Source organism: Rhamphochromis sp. 'chilingali' (genome assembly GCF_963969265.1).
Source record: "Rhamphochromis sp. 'chilingali' genome assembly, chromosome: 20".
Classification (NCBI taxonomy): Eukaryota; Metazoa; Chordata; class Actinopteri; order Cichliformes; family Cichlidae; genus Rhamphochromis; species Rhamphochromis sp. 'chilingali'.
The window spans coordinates 23,641,186-23,659,868 of NC_137947.1; the positions used below are offsets into that span (position 1 = coordinate 23,641,186).

Below are 18,683 nucleotides of genomic sequence, written 5' to 3' on the forward strand. Positions count from 1 at the left end.
CAAACACACACTTTTTGGAGTCCAAAACCCCAACTTTTGGTAAATTACAATACATATTTGCTGAAATTAGACATAAATATAAGTGCGTGCAGTACACATTAGTGTAAAAGCTGCCTGCAGTGGTGGCGACAGCTTAGGAGAGGGAACGTTAATTTTTCATAGAGTCCTCTGCAGGATGCTGTGTCTTTCAGTGTCCTTATCTTCTTGGACAAGAGTGATGGTGATCCAGCAGAAAAAAAATGTTGATTCGGCTAAGCTGTCCATTTCAGTAATATTAAAATGAACACAAAAAGCACACTCAAGCACACACTCTGAGTTAATCATTCATAGGGTACAGTGCCTGTCAGCAAGGAAGTTAAAACTGAAACTTTAATCCTCTCTTATTCACACAACGAGAAACCCTGATGCTCATTTACAATGATAATAACGAGAAAAGCTCAGTCAGTTATTATGATTATAACAGCTTTAATGATCACAGTGGCAACTCTGTAGTTTACGAAGATTCCTGTGGTAATAATTATCTGTTTACACAATGCTCTTGTGATCACTGTTGTGTGTATCTTTAAAGAGGAGTACGCAACACCAACATTCCCTAATTCTCTGTTGACAGAGCTCACCGGATGTTTTCATTCCCAAACATCGCAGCAGTGATCTGGAAGCTATTGCCAGGGTCATCCAAGAAGCCAACCATTTCATATATATCTCCATTACTGATTACCTGCCCCTCATCGGCAGAAACACCAGCAGGTTAGAGCAAATATGCTGCCGCACAGTGACTTGGCAGGCATTTATCACCAGTGGCTTGAGTGCAGTGTTTAAACTGCGTATGTGCCGGACCAGCTGCATGCCTAATTCTGCGTGTATTTGTATCCGTGCCAAGGTACTGGTCGCGTATCGACAGCCTTATAAGAGAGGCTCTGATCCTGAGGAATGTACGAGTCCGTCTGCTGATAAGTTGCTCGGAAAAGACTCATCCGCTAACTTTCAACTTCATCTGGTCCCTGAGGAGTCTGTGCATGGAGCAGGCCAACTGCTCACTAGAAGCTGTAAGTTCAGGGCCAATATGCACTATTTTCATCTCTACAGATACTCTTTATCAAAGCTCACTGCATAACTGTGCATGTGTGTGTACGTGTGTGCAGAAATTCTTCAACCCCAGGGGCCAGAGGGATGTCAGTCTCGAAGGAATAAACCACAACAGGTTTATGGTTACAGACAGAGCCATTTATTTAGGTGAGCTCATCGACTAGACTTTATGACTGTGGCCTATATGTCTGCTCACTTTATGCCTATGACCTATTTTTAGTGGACCTAAAGGAATACTTCCTCTTTTGTTTTCTTTCTGACAGTGAGAATAAAAGATCAATATGATGAGGAAATTTGCCTAACACAGATGAAAAAAATATACAAGGGGAAATGACTGTACTGGCACTCTAAGGTCAAAAACACTATAATCAGATGTTCAGAGGTTAATTATATGTGTGCTTCATTTGTTTAAGCTTTATCACTAACCAGGAAAACAACCCTAAATACAAATTAAAATAATTTAGTGATAATGAAGCAACAAGCTAGGCCAGACACTGTGATTTGGGGAAAGCCTCGCTGAGGATCTGCTGCATCTCGTAACCCTGGCAAGTTCACCTGATACCTTTGCTAGAGGCAGGAGGGAGGGTGTTGCACAAAACTAGAGCAAATGTACGTATGGTGCAAGTATGAACAGTGTTTGAGGCATGTGGTCCAGTCTCTGAAATTCAGCTAAATCATCTCCAAAATCTGGATGTTGATCCATTTTTATGGAAAACAATAACCAGACAGTGAGCATCCGAGACAGGAAAGTCCGTGGCACCCATCGACTGAATATAAAAACCTAATGTAGCCACTGTATCATCAACAAAATTGATTTGTGTAGTCCTGTTTTGAACTCTCGACTTGAGTGTTTTGACCATCACCATACTGGTAACCAAACTTAGCGAAGATTATCCTGCTTTGCTGCCTGTTCTACTTACTACGGGAGCACACGTTACAAAATGAACAACCTTTTCTTTGAGATGCTCCCTTTAGTGGTCACCACTGCCGCCATCTCACCCTATCCCTACCATCCTCTTCTATCGCTCCAGCCCTCTGCATGTCCTCCTTCACCACATCCATGAACCTCCTGTGTGGTCTTCCTCTTTTCCTCCTGCCTGGCAGCTCCATCTTCAGCATCCTTTCTCTAGTATATTCACTATCACTCTTCTGCACTATACAAATCATCTCAACCTTGCCTCCCTAACTTCCCTCTGATAAGTATAAAAATAAGAATAACTTTTTTGATCCAAGAGGGAAATTCATGTCTGACATAGCTCATCTGCTATTTGTATAAGAACTGAAAAGCCTGACGGATGTTTTTTTGTTCCATAAAGATTTTATAATGTAGGTGCTCAGAGTTGTTCAGGATGGCTTCTAACATCTTTAGTGTGTATCCTTCCTCCACCTCCTTCAGCATGTCCAGTCTGGCTCCAATAACAGAGCCAGCTTTCCTCCAGCCTTCTTGCCTCCTTGTTCCTGATGCTGCCTCACCAGCAGGCTGCAGCACAGAACAGCACACTTGCCACCACAGACTGATAGAACATCTGCAGCATTGTACTAAAGATGCAGTTTTCTTAACAAAAAGAGGTGACTTTGCCCCTTTGCAAATTAGACTCTTCCCTATTCAGGGAAGTGTCTAATTTGTTGTCTAGGTGATGTACTCATTTCTAATCTTTTGCCTCCTGCCTTTTTATTTGTGCCACTCTCTTCAAACTATAGCAGTTCTCACTACTGCTATGTAAACCTTCCTTTACCTTACCCTCATGCTGCTCCTGTCACATATCACCCCACTCAAGGAGACTCTCCCTGCTGGAAAGTGAAGAGAATGCAGGTTGAATATACAGACCTAAAACCCACAAGTTATATCAATCATCACTGTCCGGTTGCAAATGAGTTCATCGTACAATTTCCACTTTGATTTACAATCTATAAACTCAGATATGCTTTTCAGTTCTTCAGTTCCATCTACAAGTTACCCAAAACTGCGATGTCATTTGTGTTTCTCACTGTGGTCTATTTCCTGACAGGTAATCTTGACTGGGAGGGGGATGAGTTTACCTTTAATGCAGGAGCAGGCCTTGTGATCAGTAAGCTAGAAGATATCGACGACAGGAACTTCACCGTCGTGGAGCAGTTACAGGCTGCGTTTGAGCGGGACTGGTTTTCACACTACACCATCCCCCTGCAGGCTAATAAATTCCTGGTTTGCAACAAGCACCAGATCAAACCAATGGTGTTACTCAAAGCCAGCCAGCTACGCAATGGACCACTGCCTATTCAGAAAGGGCAGCATAATAAAGGATCTATACTACCAAGAAATCATCACAAAGTTGTTGGACAGACACCGGACGAAACAAGGCACCGTAACGACAGACTGAGCAAACTTACTCGACAAGGCACTGCTAGTGGGTTAGTGCCAGTTATGGACAACTACCAAGAGAGGAGTCAAATGAAAATGAGTCGCTTTGACCAAAAACAGGTAGAAATAAAAGGTAACGGCGACAATCCAATGGAAGTACCCAGTCAGTCTGCTGAGAGCAGTGGTGGCAGAGAGATCGCCAATGGATTTGTGTGACCACAAAAATCATGTTTGAAGAACTTCTTTCCTCCAGTGGCATTGGACTTCCAACACTGGGTCTTTGTAGCAGTTTATTATTGTGATTTTATAGAAAGACACTTTTCAAATTTAGGTATCTGGTTTGCAGGACTTGATAAAAGGAAGAACTCAGGAAGGAAAGTAAATGCTCCACAGCAGGCTGGCACTTTTGATTCTTTACAAATGAAACCAAATCATTTTGGTTTAGAATTCTGATTAATAGGCTAATAATATTTTACAACCTTACAACTTATATATTATTTTTTGTCCTTGTTTAGATCTCCCAGGAAAGGAAATAAATTGCACTGATTGCCTAAATATTGTATGTCACTTAAGCTAACATTCATAATTAATCACCCTTTAAAAGGAGGGATAACAGCTGCATGTGAAGAGGCAGGAGGCACGTTAGCATATGTAGCTACAGTCGCTACATCTGGCATTCAGAATTCACCACACACAGGTTACCACACACCTTAAGCTGTTGCAGATCTCTAACTGCCTCTGTGCTCTCAATGGTCTTGAATATGTTAGCCTAAAGTAAACAGGTTTATGCTTTTCCCATAGTATTCACTCACACCAGAACATTATTTAAATTGCAAAATTCTTAAAAACAACAATTAAGCAGAGACTGAAATAAAAGTTTAATCGGCTTCCTGGAAACAAACAGCTTCATGTGGCTGAGCCAAGTAATGTATTGATCTCTAATTGTAAGCATTAGTTGTTTTAGAAAAAAAAGCTGATGAAGTGGGCCTTTTAAGGGATTGCTCAAACCATGTCCACCATGTTTTATTTCCATTTCCAGAAGTATGAATATGGGTGCATTGTTCCACTGCATGACTGAATTAGATGATGCATTTGATGGCTTAGCATCCTCCATCAGCCACTACTTTCAATAAAGCAAGCTGTGGTTTTTTATGGTGGAAGGAGGGGGAGCTAATGATCCAGAAGGGTCTTAAAAGATCATTATCGATAACCATAAACAAATCCTGGGATTAGAGGTGGATTGCATGGATATCTGTAGTATCCTTTCAAACCCAGCATTGTGACTTATTGAACACATACTGAAGTAGCGTTAAGACGAAAGGGGCCAGAGGGTCTCTGCTGTCAACCAAATCAATACAATGAATTTTTAACAGAGCTTGACAGAGGCAGTTGCTGTATTTTAACCTCAAGGACATGTTGGCCTGTAATGTCATGCCTGTGACAGAATATATATTCCCTTTATCTTGTGGAGATAGAGCTACAAATCTAGCATCTTTAGTTTATACTTGACTGAAAGCTTGAAGCAACATTTATTTGCATTTCGAATGATTGCATGTTTACACACTCTTTGCTACAAGTGTAACCTTTAGAAATGATTCTTGTGGGATTTATAATAATACAGAAGGTTTTTTTTTTCAACTTTCAAAGCCATTAACTGAGTAAAGTCAAAAACACCACCAGAGAGAAAATCGTAGGGATGTCTGTGTCTAAAATGTATATATGTGTTGCTATGGAGTGTTTAACATGACAGCGCCACATGCGTCATCAGTGTTACGTCTGATTTCAGGAGAGAATTAATTGACAAGTCTTCTGATAATGTATTAATTACATAAACAGTAATTTTCTATCATTAATATATGAGGTGACGTTTCTTGATCCAACTAATAAAGATATTAGCAATTTAATCAGCAATGAAAACAAAACATTAGTTCCATCCCTAAAACAATATCTCGGGTTTGGTAATTTTTCAGGCTGTGTACCATTTGAAAAACGAATCTCTGTCGAGGTTCTCAGTCATCCACGCCGTGGTAGTCCTAAGCATGTTACGTGAAGGCAGCTGGATCTTTTTAAATTGGCACATGGATCAAAAGGAAGTCCAGTTTTCTTCATTTCAGGGGCTTGGGATTTCAAATGTTTGTTGGCCAATATCGAGTCAGTTGAAACTTGGGTAGCTGTTGCCATCTAGTGGATGTCACGAGGCAAGTTACTTGCTTTCACTTAAAAGTTGCTATTAAATGTTAAATGAAAAATTCAGCCTTGATCAAGCAACATGTTGGTTCACAGCTGCTGATTTTATGCACGTGTAACATGCATAACAGGCAGTTCCATGAGCATGTGTGTGTTTTATCAGATAACACTTAACTGACTCTATCCTGAGAGCGATTCTTTCACACCAGAATGTATAAACTATAAACAATAATAATACCATTTAAAAAATTATTTCATTCTGAAAAGCAAAAAACTTTTTTTTACTACTTATGTGTACCCTAAGAACCTATACCTTTCTGTGCAAGACACAGCCACGTATCTATCTATAATAATTACTTCATAAAAGTATCCTTAAATGACAAACACAGTCGTTTTTTATTTGTAGCATAACTTCTCCATACCAAGTGAGTAGACTTTGAGATTATGACAATAATAATATCTATGTGTAAAGCACTGTCACCACACTGTAATGCTTATCTGCCAGCTGACCTGGAGTCAGATTCACTACTATACGCTGCTATAATCTATGATTGTCATATGGGGAGGGCGGTAACGCTGGTACTGCATTCTGCCCAGGTTTTTATGGTTTTTGTGTTTTGTAACTATTCTGTTTTGGAAAACAAATCTTTTTCCAGTTACAGTGGGGATTATTTCAGCTCTGTACACAGTACAGAGTACACAGATGCCAAGATTTAAGTGGTTTAAAATCTGCTACATGCAACTTATAGAGTCAGAGCAAAATTTTAAAAAAACAAAAAAACAAACTGGAATGTTTCTGAATTGTGTGTTGTCTGCCTGTCCATTGCTCCAGCGAAATGTTCATTTTTTAGTGAAAACTCTGTAACAGATCATATTTTTCTTGTACACAGAAGGGCAGAACTGCTTATTTTAGCAAAACAAAGCACTATTACCGAGAGATACATTTCAAATACTGCCTGTAAAGCTTTTTAAATGTTGCCTACCTTTAGTATGTTTTTTCGGCATGACTGCTGCTTGCATGCCTTGCCTTTATGAGCTGTGCACAGTAGCTATGAGCCTTTCTTGAGATGATGCTAATAATGAAATCTTGTACCTTTTAAAGATACAGAAGGAATGTATATTTATTGAATATCCTTGTCAATGCGCACTACTAAATTATGTGATCACTCGATTTTTACTATTAATAAAAAATAAGCATCTTAGCTTATGTTTCTCTGTGCGTTTGTGTGTGTATGTGTGTCTGTTTAGTGATCTGGCTTTCGTTAAGTAAAGTGGTTTACCTCAGAAGTTAATCCTTAGTACATCGCTGCACATTCAGGTTACACAGACAAGGCCCTGTGTAACCAGAATGGACAATCAAAGAAGCCTTACCACAGGATGGCGAATAACAATAATCATCATAATCATATTTAATAATTGCAATCATATTTACCATAATACCATAATAATTAGATTTGCCACAGGATGACGCTAATGTGAGATTAAAATTAGTACCACGGCCAACTTAAAACATAATCTACGTACAGTAATGTGCAAAAGTCTTGAGTCAACTCTCATTTCTTTATATTTTGCTTCCAAGGAGCCAGACATTCGTCTAATTGTTAAAGTGGTCTTGAGTCATAGTTCTTCTTTTTGCACTGGCTTTTTTTTCTCACTCGTTTCAAATTCTTGTACCCGATTATTTTCAAAGGAACATTTTTGTCATTGTTGTTGTTGTTTCTTAAGCCACTTAAACCTCTGTTGTAGACAGACAACATACAAAGAACCAATTTAAGTTGTTTTGTTACCACTAGCCTGTTGCAAAGGTTCATCATTTGTTCCCATTTCTTTAAATCTATGAAAATTCCCAAAGATAACATAGTTTGATCAACACAAAAGAGTATTTTTTGGATGATCAATGTATTTCCCAAACTGCTAGTGGCTGAAAACATGACATAAGTTGGCAAAATGTGCAAGAGAACAGGAGGACAAATTAATTCCATCATCAGACCTTCAAAAAAAGAGAATAGTAAAGGCTGATTCCCAGCATAATATAAAGAAATGAGGGGTTACTCGAGATTTCTGCATAGTAATATTTTTAAATATTTAACACTCATACTATTTATTTCATTTTAACTTATATTTCTACTATATGTAATTTCATTTTTATGTGAAGCATAAAAACAACAAATAAAGGGAGTAGAATCTGAAAACGTTTGGTTCACCATACATTGCTTTTTGAGATAGCACACGCTAAATGGTAACAAAAAGTACAAACAAAAGACTCAGTAATCTATATACAATGAGCGAACGATGCAGAATTAACTTTTGTTTTATCTTGTTTTTGTGATATTTCCAGCAACTGCAGGTTTGGGACTGTGGGGAGTTTTTAATGCTTACTTTAGCGGCTTCTCCGTCTCGGTGCCAGTGGAGGGCTCTACTTCGTCCAGGCAGAAGGAGCAGCTGACTGACGTAATGGTTACCTTAGCAACCAATTAGGCGTCACCACTCACCATTCTCAAATTCATGACTGCGCATTTCTCACCTTGTCCAGAACGGAAAAAGCAGCCTCCGAGACTCATGCGGACTAGTTAATGAGGGACGATAAACCAGATGTGTTTTCCCATCTGTGTGAGCTGTGCTGCACGCGCCGACCTGAAGAACAACACTGTGTCAGGGCTGCCGCTGCTGCCTTTGTTGTTGTTGCTGCTGCTTACGCCCGCCAGCTACGACCAACATGGCTGAGGACGACAGTGAATGGGTTTTAGAAAGCATCGTTGGCTACCTTGGAAGTCCCGAATGGGTCGTTCCTGTAACGGACTTTTTGGAAAACAAATGCACAGGTAAAAACAGGTTATGAGGTGATTTTAGTCTGAGACTAAGCCTCTCTGGAGCTGTGCACCGTTAGCGCTGCGGCTAAGCTAACGCTAACGTGTAACAGCGATGCTGTCTGATAGTCTATCCACTCAAGTTTAGTACTAGACTTTCTCCTCCTGTACATTTACATATGATACGAGCGGAAACAGCGACAGCAAATCTTACGACACCAAATACAACAAACATCTGCATATAAGCGGACCTATAAACAGGTTTTACATGTTTAACTTTTCTGCGTGCTAAAGTCAGTGCATCTAGCTAAGTCTATAAAATATTTCCGTGGACACAATTCATTTCTGTCAACTGTGTGTTTTCAATATTTCAGTTTTTGACGACGAAGATGAGAATAAGTTGGCATACACAGAAATCCACGAGCAGTATAAGAAATTGGTGAGTTCAATTGTGATTACTACAATCTGGCTAATGTCGTGCATTGCCTCATCAGCATCAGTCAGTAGTAGTTTCATATTGCTGACTCGTCAGAATGGACTGGTGTGAGCTGCTTTGCTTTCGTAGGTGGAGAAGCTGTTGGAGAATTACATGCAGGAGGTTGGCATCAACGAGCAGCAGTTTTTGGATGCGTGTACTTCTCCCTTTGCCAAGTCTAAAGCTCTGGAGGTACTCTAAGCTTCCTGCTTGCACACCACTGTCATCCTGCCAGCTAACCTGAATTGAGAATCAGGGATAGGATTTGCTTACATAAGCCCAGTGTTGCTGGCATCAAGCCCACTGCTTGATGCCAACAACACGTTTTTAAAAAATGAGTTTGGAGGGGTTTCCATTTAAGTTGAAACATTCACAGTCTTGCGTTATACAACATTCCAGCTGTCTAAGGCCGTCTTTGCTGTGTTTTTTGCTGCATAGTTCATCAGATGTTTTCAATAGCTGACAGGTCTTGACATGTCAGGTACTTACTACTTTTCAGATGCTGAGTTTGGTTGACATTGTCTTACTGAAATAAGCAAAGCCTGTATATATATTGTGCTTTTACAGATGCAAACTCATTCACCCCTACACCACCATGGATACTGGCGATTGAACTGTGCACTAAGTTAAATGATTCTTTCTCTTTTGGCTGAAGGCATAGCATCTATACATACATCTATACATCTATAAATTCCAAAACGAACTTCAAAACCCAGAGGGCAGTGTTTTTGTTTTTTTGTTTTTTTTATTGTCCCCTAGTTTACCTTAAATGAGCTTAGCATCCAGATAAGTGTTTCTGGATTTGTGTAGGTACATTTTGTCTTTGCATGATAATTTTAAGCTGCATTTATCAATGCAAGTTGTGATCTGACAGTGTTTGTTTTGGAATTATTCCTGATCCCATGCTGATATTCCCTCCTGAAATCCTGAAATCATGGTCATTTTCCAGATTTTCTGAATCTTTAGCCGTTTTAAATATCAAAATGATGAAAACTCTTTGCAAATGTATTTCTGAACATTTGCTCTAGCCCTTTTATACAGACTGCAGAATCTCTGCAGTCATTACTTCTAAAAGATTTGGTATCACTAATGCACTGTTTTTATACTCATTCTGTTACTTATCCTGTTGCCAAATAACCTAATTAGTTTGAGATGTTTGTCTTTTGTTTCTGCTTTTTTATCTGTTGCTGTAAACATAGTCAAACTGAGCTTTTTCCTCAGAAAACACATTTCTTAGTTCTGAATTGAGCCATCAATTAAGGAAGGGTTAAACGGTTGTTTCCATTTTATCACATTAGTTTAGATTAATGTAAGTCCTCTGTAAATACTACAACCTTAGCACCATGAAGTGTTATACTGTGTCTGAATGTTTATTACACAAAGCAGACCTATCAAAAGAAATCATCTTCAAGCTGCACTTCATTAGGAGTCACTGTGTTTTCAGTCTTCCTCTGTGTTTAGTTATTGAGTCAAATACTTCACAATATAGTTGTTGTTTTTTTTTGTGTTTATGAGAGACTGAAACTGTTTTGGTGAAACTGATGAGTTGCCAGAACTAAAGCAAAAATGTCCAAAAATATAGACCATGTTCATGGATTACCACTGGCAGTGATCAGTTGGACGACATTGGAATTGTGAAGAAAAAAAAAAGTCTAATTGAATAGATTTTGATGCAGAATATAATTTGAATTTTACAGTTGTGTCTCTTCTATAAGCACACACTCAGTCTTCATTATCATGTGATATGAACACAAACTTTTTACATAGTTTTTATTGGACTGAAGGCCCAGTAAGGTTTGTCCATGATCAACAGGACACGCTACTCTTCCATGGCAGTATTTAATAAACTAAACTTGCACAAAGTGATCACCTGATGAGCCTTCACCCAAATTATGTTTAAGGTCAGGGTGATATTGGTTGTTTTATGGAAAATTTTCATTTTCACAAGAATTGCTTCTCCTCCTGCATTGTTCAGAGTTTAAATTCGTCTTGGATATGACATTGACATTGCCTCATTGTCTTCTCAATACATAATAATTCTCAGTAGTTTGTTCAATAAAGCCAGTCAATGAAAACAACAACTATTTCACACATTACTACAACCTGTGAACGGACTACGTCACTGATGTTGGTTTTTTTGTTCTTCAGGCAGTATTCCAGCCAGTTCTGGCTACAGATGACTTCCAGATCTTTCGCTCATTGATGGTTCACAAGAATATGGAGCTGCAGCTCCAAGCCCTCAGGGTCATTAAAGAAAGGAACGGTAGGCTGGATTAACATGTAAAGCAAATCCAAACACACACTTGCAGAGCCAAACGCTCAGCTGTAGGTTAAATGTCTTCGTGTGTGTAGGGGCCCTCCCAGAGTGTCTGACTGATGGTGTGGACGTCATGACAGAGTTGCAACAGCAAGAGATGAAAATCCTGCAGGAGGTTCTTAAGTAAGTCGCTCTGTCATTCTTGTGGTATCTGACTCCTTCAGTGTTTGACATAACATTTACTGGTGTCCCAAAAATAAACTTTTAGTTGTTGTGTAAAGCTATTCGAATGGCCGATTTGAAGATTTAGGATTGTTGATATTTCAATATGTGACTGTAAGAAAACCTTTAGTGAGTGTCTGGTTCAGTTAGTTTGTTTCACAGGTGAATCAATCAGTGAACGCCAAAACGAGCCAGTACCTGCTCAACTATCTTTCCCCACATAGTTTTTTACTGACTGTGGACCATCACTAGTTCTGTTGAACCTGACATCTCATTCACCCTTTCTTAGAAACATCCTCACAGTTCACTGTGCCACCTTAGTTAAGAGCACTCTAATGTTTTTTTTTAAATGCTGTGGCTCTTCGTGTTTTTATGGCACATCTGTTGAAAGGATATTTTAGAAGTCCTATGAGCCAGATTTTGAACAGTCTCTGACGGGAATTTCATGGAAACAGTTTTTGATCATTTCTACAACAGAATAAAAAAGTGCTGCTCTATTTATTTGTATTCCAAGTTAACATTAATTAGGAATGTATTTGCTTAACAACTCTGACGGGAAGTTAAATCCCCATTTTTTTCTCAATTATTCCTAACTGAATAGATTCTTTTTCTTTGTATTTAGGCTGAAATTTCACATTTACATTAGTCAGTAGGTGTTTACTAATTTTACTTTTCAGGTAATTCAGTTAATTTTATAGTACATATGAGGCTTTTGTTCCTCACTATACCATTAAGAAATTTCCACATTTTCTTTATGCATCCATTGCACTTCCTGAAGGCTTCCCAAAGCTCCTATCACTCTTCTCTAATGGGATTTTGCTATTGAGTGCCTGGCCAAGTAGAACACACCGAGTCTAATGGGACCACAGTTAAGCTCCTTAGGATCCAGCTAATTTAGGTTGGAGGGATTGACACTAAACAAGCAGCTGAGAAAAACGATGGTTTCATCCCTTTTGTCATACCAGGGAACCTTATCAGCGGTCCACTATGCTGCCCCTACTCCTCTCCAGGTTATCAATAGTTTCTTCTATATAAGTGGCATCATAAAGGAATTGTTTTACGTAATCTCTGATTGGAACTGCATCACTGAAGCTGACGCTTATTTTGATGACGGGTCTTAAACTAGTATTAATTCTGCAAGTTTATGTTTAATTGTTTTATCCTCAACAGTTCAAATGTATCTATGTTCTGTCAATATCAACCTATAAAAATCCTCACAGGATTTATGACTAGGCACAGTTCCAGTCACAGTATCTCTGTGTTTCCATACACCTACTTGTAAATGCTTTGCAGCAGTCTCCACTGAGACAATTTAGGCTATTAAATAAATCTAATTAAAGGATCTGGCTGTGATTCCCGGGTGATGCCTGGGAGCTGGTTGGGTCAAAACGGGGTTACCACATGGAAATCCCTGTCGCGGCTGTCTTTTTCTAGTTTCTACTGGTGCTGTCAGCCAAGGGCTAACTGGACAATAGAACAGGCTTACCTCTAAATTGTCAATGCTCTTATCAATCCAATCCAATCCAATTTTATTTATAAAGCACTTTAAAATACCCAGCACAGGAACAAAGTGCTGTACAGAAAATAAGTTAAAACAATAGAATAACAAAAAACAGCAAATTAAATAAATAAAACACATAAGACATAAAATTAAAACAGCCCTATGTTAAAGCAAAAACAAGATAAAACAGCATCGAATCACCTAAAAACAAGTAAAATAAAAATAAAAAACCAACATCTCACGTGGTGTCAAAGGCCAAGGTTATCACACCAAAACTACTGAACATACTGTGAACCCCTTCGAGAGGGCTCTTGACCAAAGGCTTTGCAACAGGGCTGAAATAGTGAAGTTTAAACAGTTAGTTGGTCCTAGGCTTATGTTGAACTCTTTCTTTCTTTTTTTTCTCTCCTGCTTATTCCTGTGTAGAAAGTCAAAAGAGGAGTATGATGAGGAAATGTCCAGGAGGCTGCTATTAGAGAAAGAGGTTGGTTCCACCTCCAGTGGCTGCTCTAGTAAGCTAATGGCAGAGTGTGATGAAGCCAAGAATACCTCCTCCGCCCTCAGCCAACACATCAGCCCTGCCAAGGTGAGGCATCATGAGCACTATGAGTTAAATAAGACCTGTGAACCAGCCAAATAGTGCATCTTAGTGAGGCTTCTTGTGCATGCCAGTGTTACCTTTTGTTGGACTTTATCTCACATAATCTCACTAACTACTTTTCCATTGAGTGCCTGAGCTCAATTCTTATTGTGAAGTCCCCTTTAACTTTGAAATCACTTTTTTATTAATGTGCTATTTAAATTTCACCAAGGTGAAAGCATGGGTTAATGATCAGCACACCACACTGGTAACTGGAAAAACACAGTATAAAGTTGAACCATCCATGCAGTAAGATTTTAATCAGGGATGTATTAATAAGTACACTGCAGTTTACTAACTAGAAATACAGTAATGCCAGTCCAGCTGTGTCTGTGATAGCTAACAGAGAGAAAATGCTGGTAAAACTAAAATGCACAGTAGACCTCTGCTCTTAACAGATATAAATACCAGCCTAATTATTGGATCATTAAGCAGCTTTGAAGTGTTTGTGCTTTGTGGATTTTGCACATTATTTGGAGACAGTTTAAATGTTCATTCATTCTTTCCATCACCCATATCCCCACCTGTAGGTCAACAGTAACCCAGTTAGAAAAGAAGGGAGCAAGACAGCTGCTACAGGAGGTGGTGCTGAGAGGAGTAGCTCCTCTAAACCCACAACAGGTAAGTTAGAAGAGAAGACAAACACTTTGCGACCAACTGAACTCTTTCTTTCTTCTTGTTATATAAAATTACCCCACTATACCACATTATTCTTGATCTCCTGAGCTACAGACAACCCACATAGTCAGATGAGAAACATTTTTATTACTGGAAATCATGTAAACGAGCAGCATCAGTAGTATTACTAATGTTGCAGATAACATGTGAAGCTTTTTAATCTTTTGTTTTATTTTAAACACACAACCAACACGAGAGTGGCAGCTCATCAAAGTCATTTGTGTATGTGCCCACAGATCGTGGTAGTGATGCTGTGGGATCCCGAGTTCTGCCAGCTGTGAGAGCTCCTGTGAAGTCTGGTGAGCCCTCCATCAGCAGCAGTCCTCATGCCGGGGAGCAGAGCAACAGCAGCCAGACTACAAGCGAGGCGTGGCTGGAGGAAGCACACAGGGAGGCTGGCTTCTCTAAGCCATATACTGTGAGTCTGTGAGACTGCTGACGTACCCCATAGATTACAGGAAATCTGCGCATAACATAAAAAGCGATTTGCCTCATCCTCACTCTGAAGGAAAGATCAGTGCCAAAGCACAATTGCACTCTAAACAGAAGGGTTTAATATTTCCTTTTAGGTAGACAACAATTATTTAGTTTTAAACAACTGAATTACCTATTACTGAAAGAAAACAAAATAAAATACAGATATTTTTTTTACTTCCCTACCTAACATAAATATGTACAATAGATACAGATACAGATAATCACAATACAATACAAATTATGACCTGCATTAATTTAAGGGAGGAACACCAATGCATAGACTGTATATAAAAGACAGACAGGTGTTGTCGGTGATTTCACCAATGCTTTGTAAGGTCTTGTTGTGAATGTGACCACCAATCTTCAGATTAGTAGGTGACCTGCGTTATCTCCTGAGCTACAGCCAACCCACATAGTCAGATGAGATACATTTTTAATGCTGGAAGTCATGTAAACGAGCAGCATCAGTAGTATTACTAATGTTGCAGATTACATGTTTTGATTTTTGGTGTTTTTAAAAAGGACTCAACAAACATGCAGTGGGTGTAACTAAGAGTTTGAAAGAAATGTAGAGACTTGACAATAACAAGTTTACATGCCCTTATGCCTCATGTGTGAGAGATTGCCAGTTTGAAACTAGGAGGAGACTAAAGCTCCGCATGCTAGAATGACTAGTAACAGTCCCAAGCCTGGATAAATGTGAGGATTGTGTCAGGAGGTGTAAAAGTCTGTGCCAAATCAAATGTGCAGATGTACTGTGGAAGCAGTTTGGGAGATAGGAGAGCAGCTGTAATTGCTGTTGAAATATAATAATTGAGCTTCACCTGCGTTTCTCTGCAGGAGTTATCAGTATCACAGCAGGAGCAGCTCCAGCAGAGGGCGGCATATCTGCGTCAGCAGAGGGACAAGCTGCACGCGCTCCGAAAAGAGCAGCAGAAAACCAAGCAATCGTCCTTGCCGGAGGAGGCACCCAGCAGTCCCACACCAGCACCCAGCACTACCCCGGTAAATGCAGGTCCTCGCCTCCTTCTCCATACCTCACTTCATAAAGTTGCTCATCCAACTGCTGCAGGCAGTTTGGCACAAATTCTATCTGTTGAAACAGGGATTTGCAGTAGTTGTGTTGAAGTGAATACATTGTTTTTGATTAGACACACATTCATGCATTAATACTCATAGTGGCTTATTAAAGTTCTTCAAAGTTATCTTTAGAGATTAGAAATTTAAGTTTGACGCTGGTTATGAATTATGCCTCACCCAGGACCAGTTATCCAAATTTCGCCTGATTTTCTTAAACCTACATTTAATTTTTTTGTCTTCTTGTTTTTTCCCCTTCCAACTTGTTTTATTTGCTTCTTTTTCTTGTTCTTCATTTCCACCCACTTCCACTTGTGTCTGCTCTGGACTGGCCTGTTAGGAGGCAGTGGGTCAGTCCCAGAGAAATGGGGCCTGTTCCCCTCCTCATCCTCCTTCTTCTCCTCCTCCTCCACCTACTCCTCACTGTGCTTCTCCAGCACAGCACTCCTCCAGTCAGAAGGTGATCCATCAGCTGCCTCTGATGTTAACAACTGTACTTGTTCATGTCTTGTGTTCATCTGCTTTTGCTTTGTAGTAATCATTCCCTTCATTATCACCAACTAAAGGTCTGCATCTTTTTCCCCCCTAAATTAATAATTTTATTGCCACAAACTGAAGAGAATCAGATCTTGATTTGTGTTGACTGAAATCATCGATCTTGACTCAGTTCCTATTCCTTATTAGATGCGATTCTCTGTCAGCACCTTGTTTACCTCAAAGTTACAGGATTACTATGCCAATGTTTCCAGTACTAGCTGCCTGTGTTTAGTTTTCTTGCTTGTGTACTGTATGTAGACACATGTGCTTGGTTGTATTTTAGTCGCCTTTCTCGCTGCTTTTTCCACTTTCCCTATTTTGCTGGTGAGTATTGACTGCTTCCTGGTCTGGTCTCTTCTCACAGGAGATATCTGCTGAGGAAAGAAAGAGGCTGAAGAAGAGAAAGCACCTTGCCGACAAGCTGAAAGAGGAAGTGATCAAGAAATGACTTCCCCTCAAAATGCAATATTCTCCCTTATATCTTATCTATTTACTCTGGCAATCAAACACATGGCTTCCTTTACACTGCTGCATATTTCGTAATGCAAATCTTTTCTCTTTTCTTTCTAAAGACAAAAATTATGGGCTCTTCCATCTTCTGAGTTCTTTTCTGTGTAGCAAAAAGAGCATCTTTGTTTTTAAATGACACTCATTACTCTTAACAGACCACTGCAGTATTTAAAGGTCTGATAGCTACTTTCTGTATTGGACTAATTTCAGAAAATGTTAATTGAGCTAAAGCACAAGGGGCTGTGTGCTTCTGTATATCAAGCGATATCCTGACAGACTTTAATTATACTGTGGGGATCGTGGGTTCAGGAGAAGAGTAGGTTGCCCCTAATTGCAGGTTTGGTGGTGCGGCCACAACCCCACCACATGCCAAAGTGTGTTTAGTGAGCAGAACGATGAACCCCAGTTTCTTCTTGATGGCAAGGCAGCACCTTACTTGGCAGCTCCACCTGCACTGGTGTGTGAATGCATGACTGAGTATAGCTTCAAAGCACTACTACTTAAAATGTGCTGTATAACTGCTACATTTGTAGACCATTGGTTGAAAAAGTGGAATAAAAATGTTTTTTCAGTCTGTACACTACTTTTTAGAAATGTCTAGCCGTTGGACAACAAATCAATCCAAACAGGTATTAATTATTTTTGTCATAATTTGACATTTTTAAGCAAAATTGTGAAGATTTGAATATTTCTTTTGTCACATACCAAGGTAAAGAGGATATTTAGACATTTTGTACTTTTCAAATAAAAGGGTGTATAGTTGTATTTTTTTTCCTCGGTTTTCTAAAATTGAAGGACAATTAAGAAAATAAGCAGAAGATATGCAACACTATGCTCGTCAGTAATGGTACAAAATCTTGCTTCACAGTTTCTGAAACCCATTTTGCTACTTTGAAACTAGTCAATATGTTTGGAGTGCTGGATTTGGATTCAGACACTGGCTGATTTCCTTCTAGCAACAGTTAACAGTAACTGGCCATGACGTGATGAATCAGTGAGTACAGATTTGGGAGGACTCTACGCTGAGGTAAAGGCAGTATTAGTTGGATCCAGTGCACAGATTGTTTTCCACTGTTAGCACTCCCACAAGGAAGCTGGTACGTCGTTGGCAGTTAAGAGAGCTGTGCAAGTTGTCAAGATGACCAATCACATGTTCATACAGGGGCCAAGAGAACAGTGCGCTGCTTTCTACGAGTGCTGTATTTATCTGCAAACCAATCAAGAGTCTTCACTTCAATCAACCATAATGCACCAGTTTATTTGTAATGTTGTTATTGTGTATGCTGTTTAATAAAAAATATATTTTTTAGAAACAACCTGCAGTCTAGACTTGAATGTATATATATAAAAACCTACCCACTTCAGTAGTTAGACCTTTTAAGTACTAGGTTGGACCCCCCTTTTGTTTTCATAACTGCCCTAATTATTGCGGCAAAGTTTGTCCAATTTTTTAAACCTGTGCAAACAGTAGCCTGTTTTCTGTTCTCAGCTGATATATGATCTTCTACTGCTGCAGCAAGATTCAGTGTGTTACACATTTTTCCTGTTACCAGTGTAACAAAGCAGCCTGGCTACTCTGACATTGACAAGGCATTTTCATCCAGAGAACTGCTGCTCACTTCTCTTTTTCAGACCATTCTCCATGAGGGCCAATAGCGCAGGCTTTTTGTTCTCCTGCTCTTATCTCTGTAACTTTCCATGCAATTCAGCCAACTGATATACAGTGCATAGTAAAAGAAAGCACATATAACTTTTCAGATGTTAAACCCCATTTTCTTAATATTTTCTGGCCTCAAGCAAGCAATCAAAATGCCTAACATAAAATCTAGGACACTTGCAGCTCCAATTGCCAATTGGTACAAAGTTGGTAAACAAAGCTAGATTCACA

The 18,683-nt window shown here is 39.3% G+C and overlaps 2 protein-coding genes across 4 annotated transcripts in view; both read left to right on the top strand.

Annotated features, from left to right (window-relative positions):
* The window catches only part of LOC308388509 (inactive phospholipase D5-like), a gene marked incomplete at its 5' end in the record, with an annotated part of 75,545 nt that extends 69,517 nt beyond the window's left edge, over positions 1 to 6,028 (top strand). Inside the window, 4 exons of the mRNA XM_080869273.1 lie at positions 611 to 747; positions 881 to 1,046; positions 1,143 to 1,233; positions 3,096 to 6,028. Coding sequence (XP_080725399.1) covers positions 611 to 747; positions 881 to 1,046; positions 1,143 to 1,233; positions 3,096 to 3,643 — 942 coding nt within the window. The 3' untranslated portion in view covers positions 3,644 to 6,028. The remainder of the gene's footprint in view (positions 1 to 610; positions 748 to 880; positions 1,047 to 1,142; positions 1,234 to 3,095) is intronic.
* Positions 6,029 to 8,078: 2,050 nt separating this feature from the next.
* On the top strand, positions 8,079 to 18,539 carry cfap36 (cilia and flagella associated protein 36). 3 transcript variants are annotated; one of them, XM_080869421.1, is made up of 11 exons: positions 8,079 to 8,436; positions 8,796 to 8,860; positions 8,987 to 9,088; positions 11,045 to 11,159; positions 11,249 to 11,336; positions 13,303 to 13,462; positions 14,047 to 14,137; positions 14,431 to 14,612; positions 15,512 to 15,686; positions 16,089 to 16,208; positions 16,650 to 18,539. In XM_080869421.1, the coding sequence occupies exons 1-11, from the start codon at positions 8,331 to 8,333 to the stop codon at positions 16,661 to 16,663; spliced, it is 1,218 nt and encodes a 405-aa protein (XP_080725547.1). In that variant the 5' UTR covers positions 8,079 to 8,330; the 3' UTR covers positions 16,664 to 18,539. The 3 variants fall into 3 exon arrangements, with proteins under 3 accessions (XP_080725547.1, XP_080725546.1, XP_080725548.1); XM_080869420.1 differs by having other exon boundaries at positions 15,512 to 15,676; XM_080869422.1 differs by lacking the exon at positions 16,089 to 16,208 and having other exon boundaries at positions 8,080 to 8,436; positions 15,512 to 15,676.
* The last annotated feature ends 144 nt before the right edge of the window (positions 18,540 to 18,683 follow it).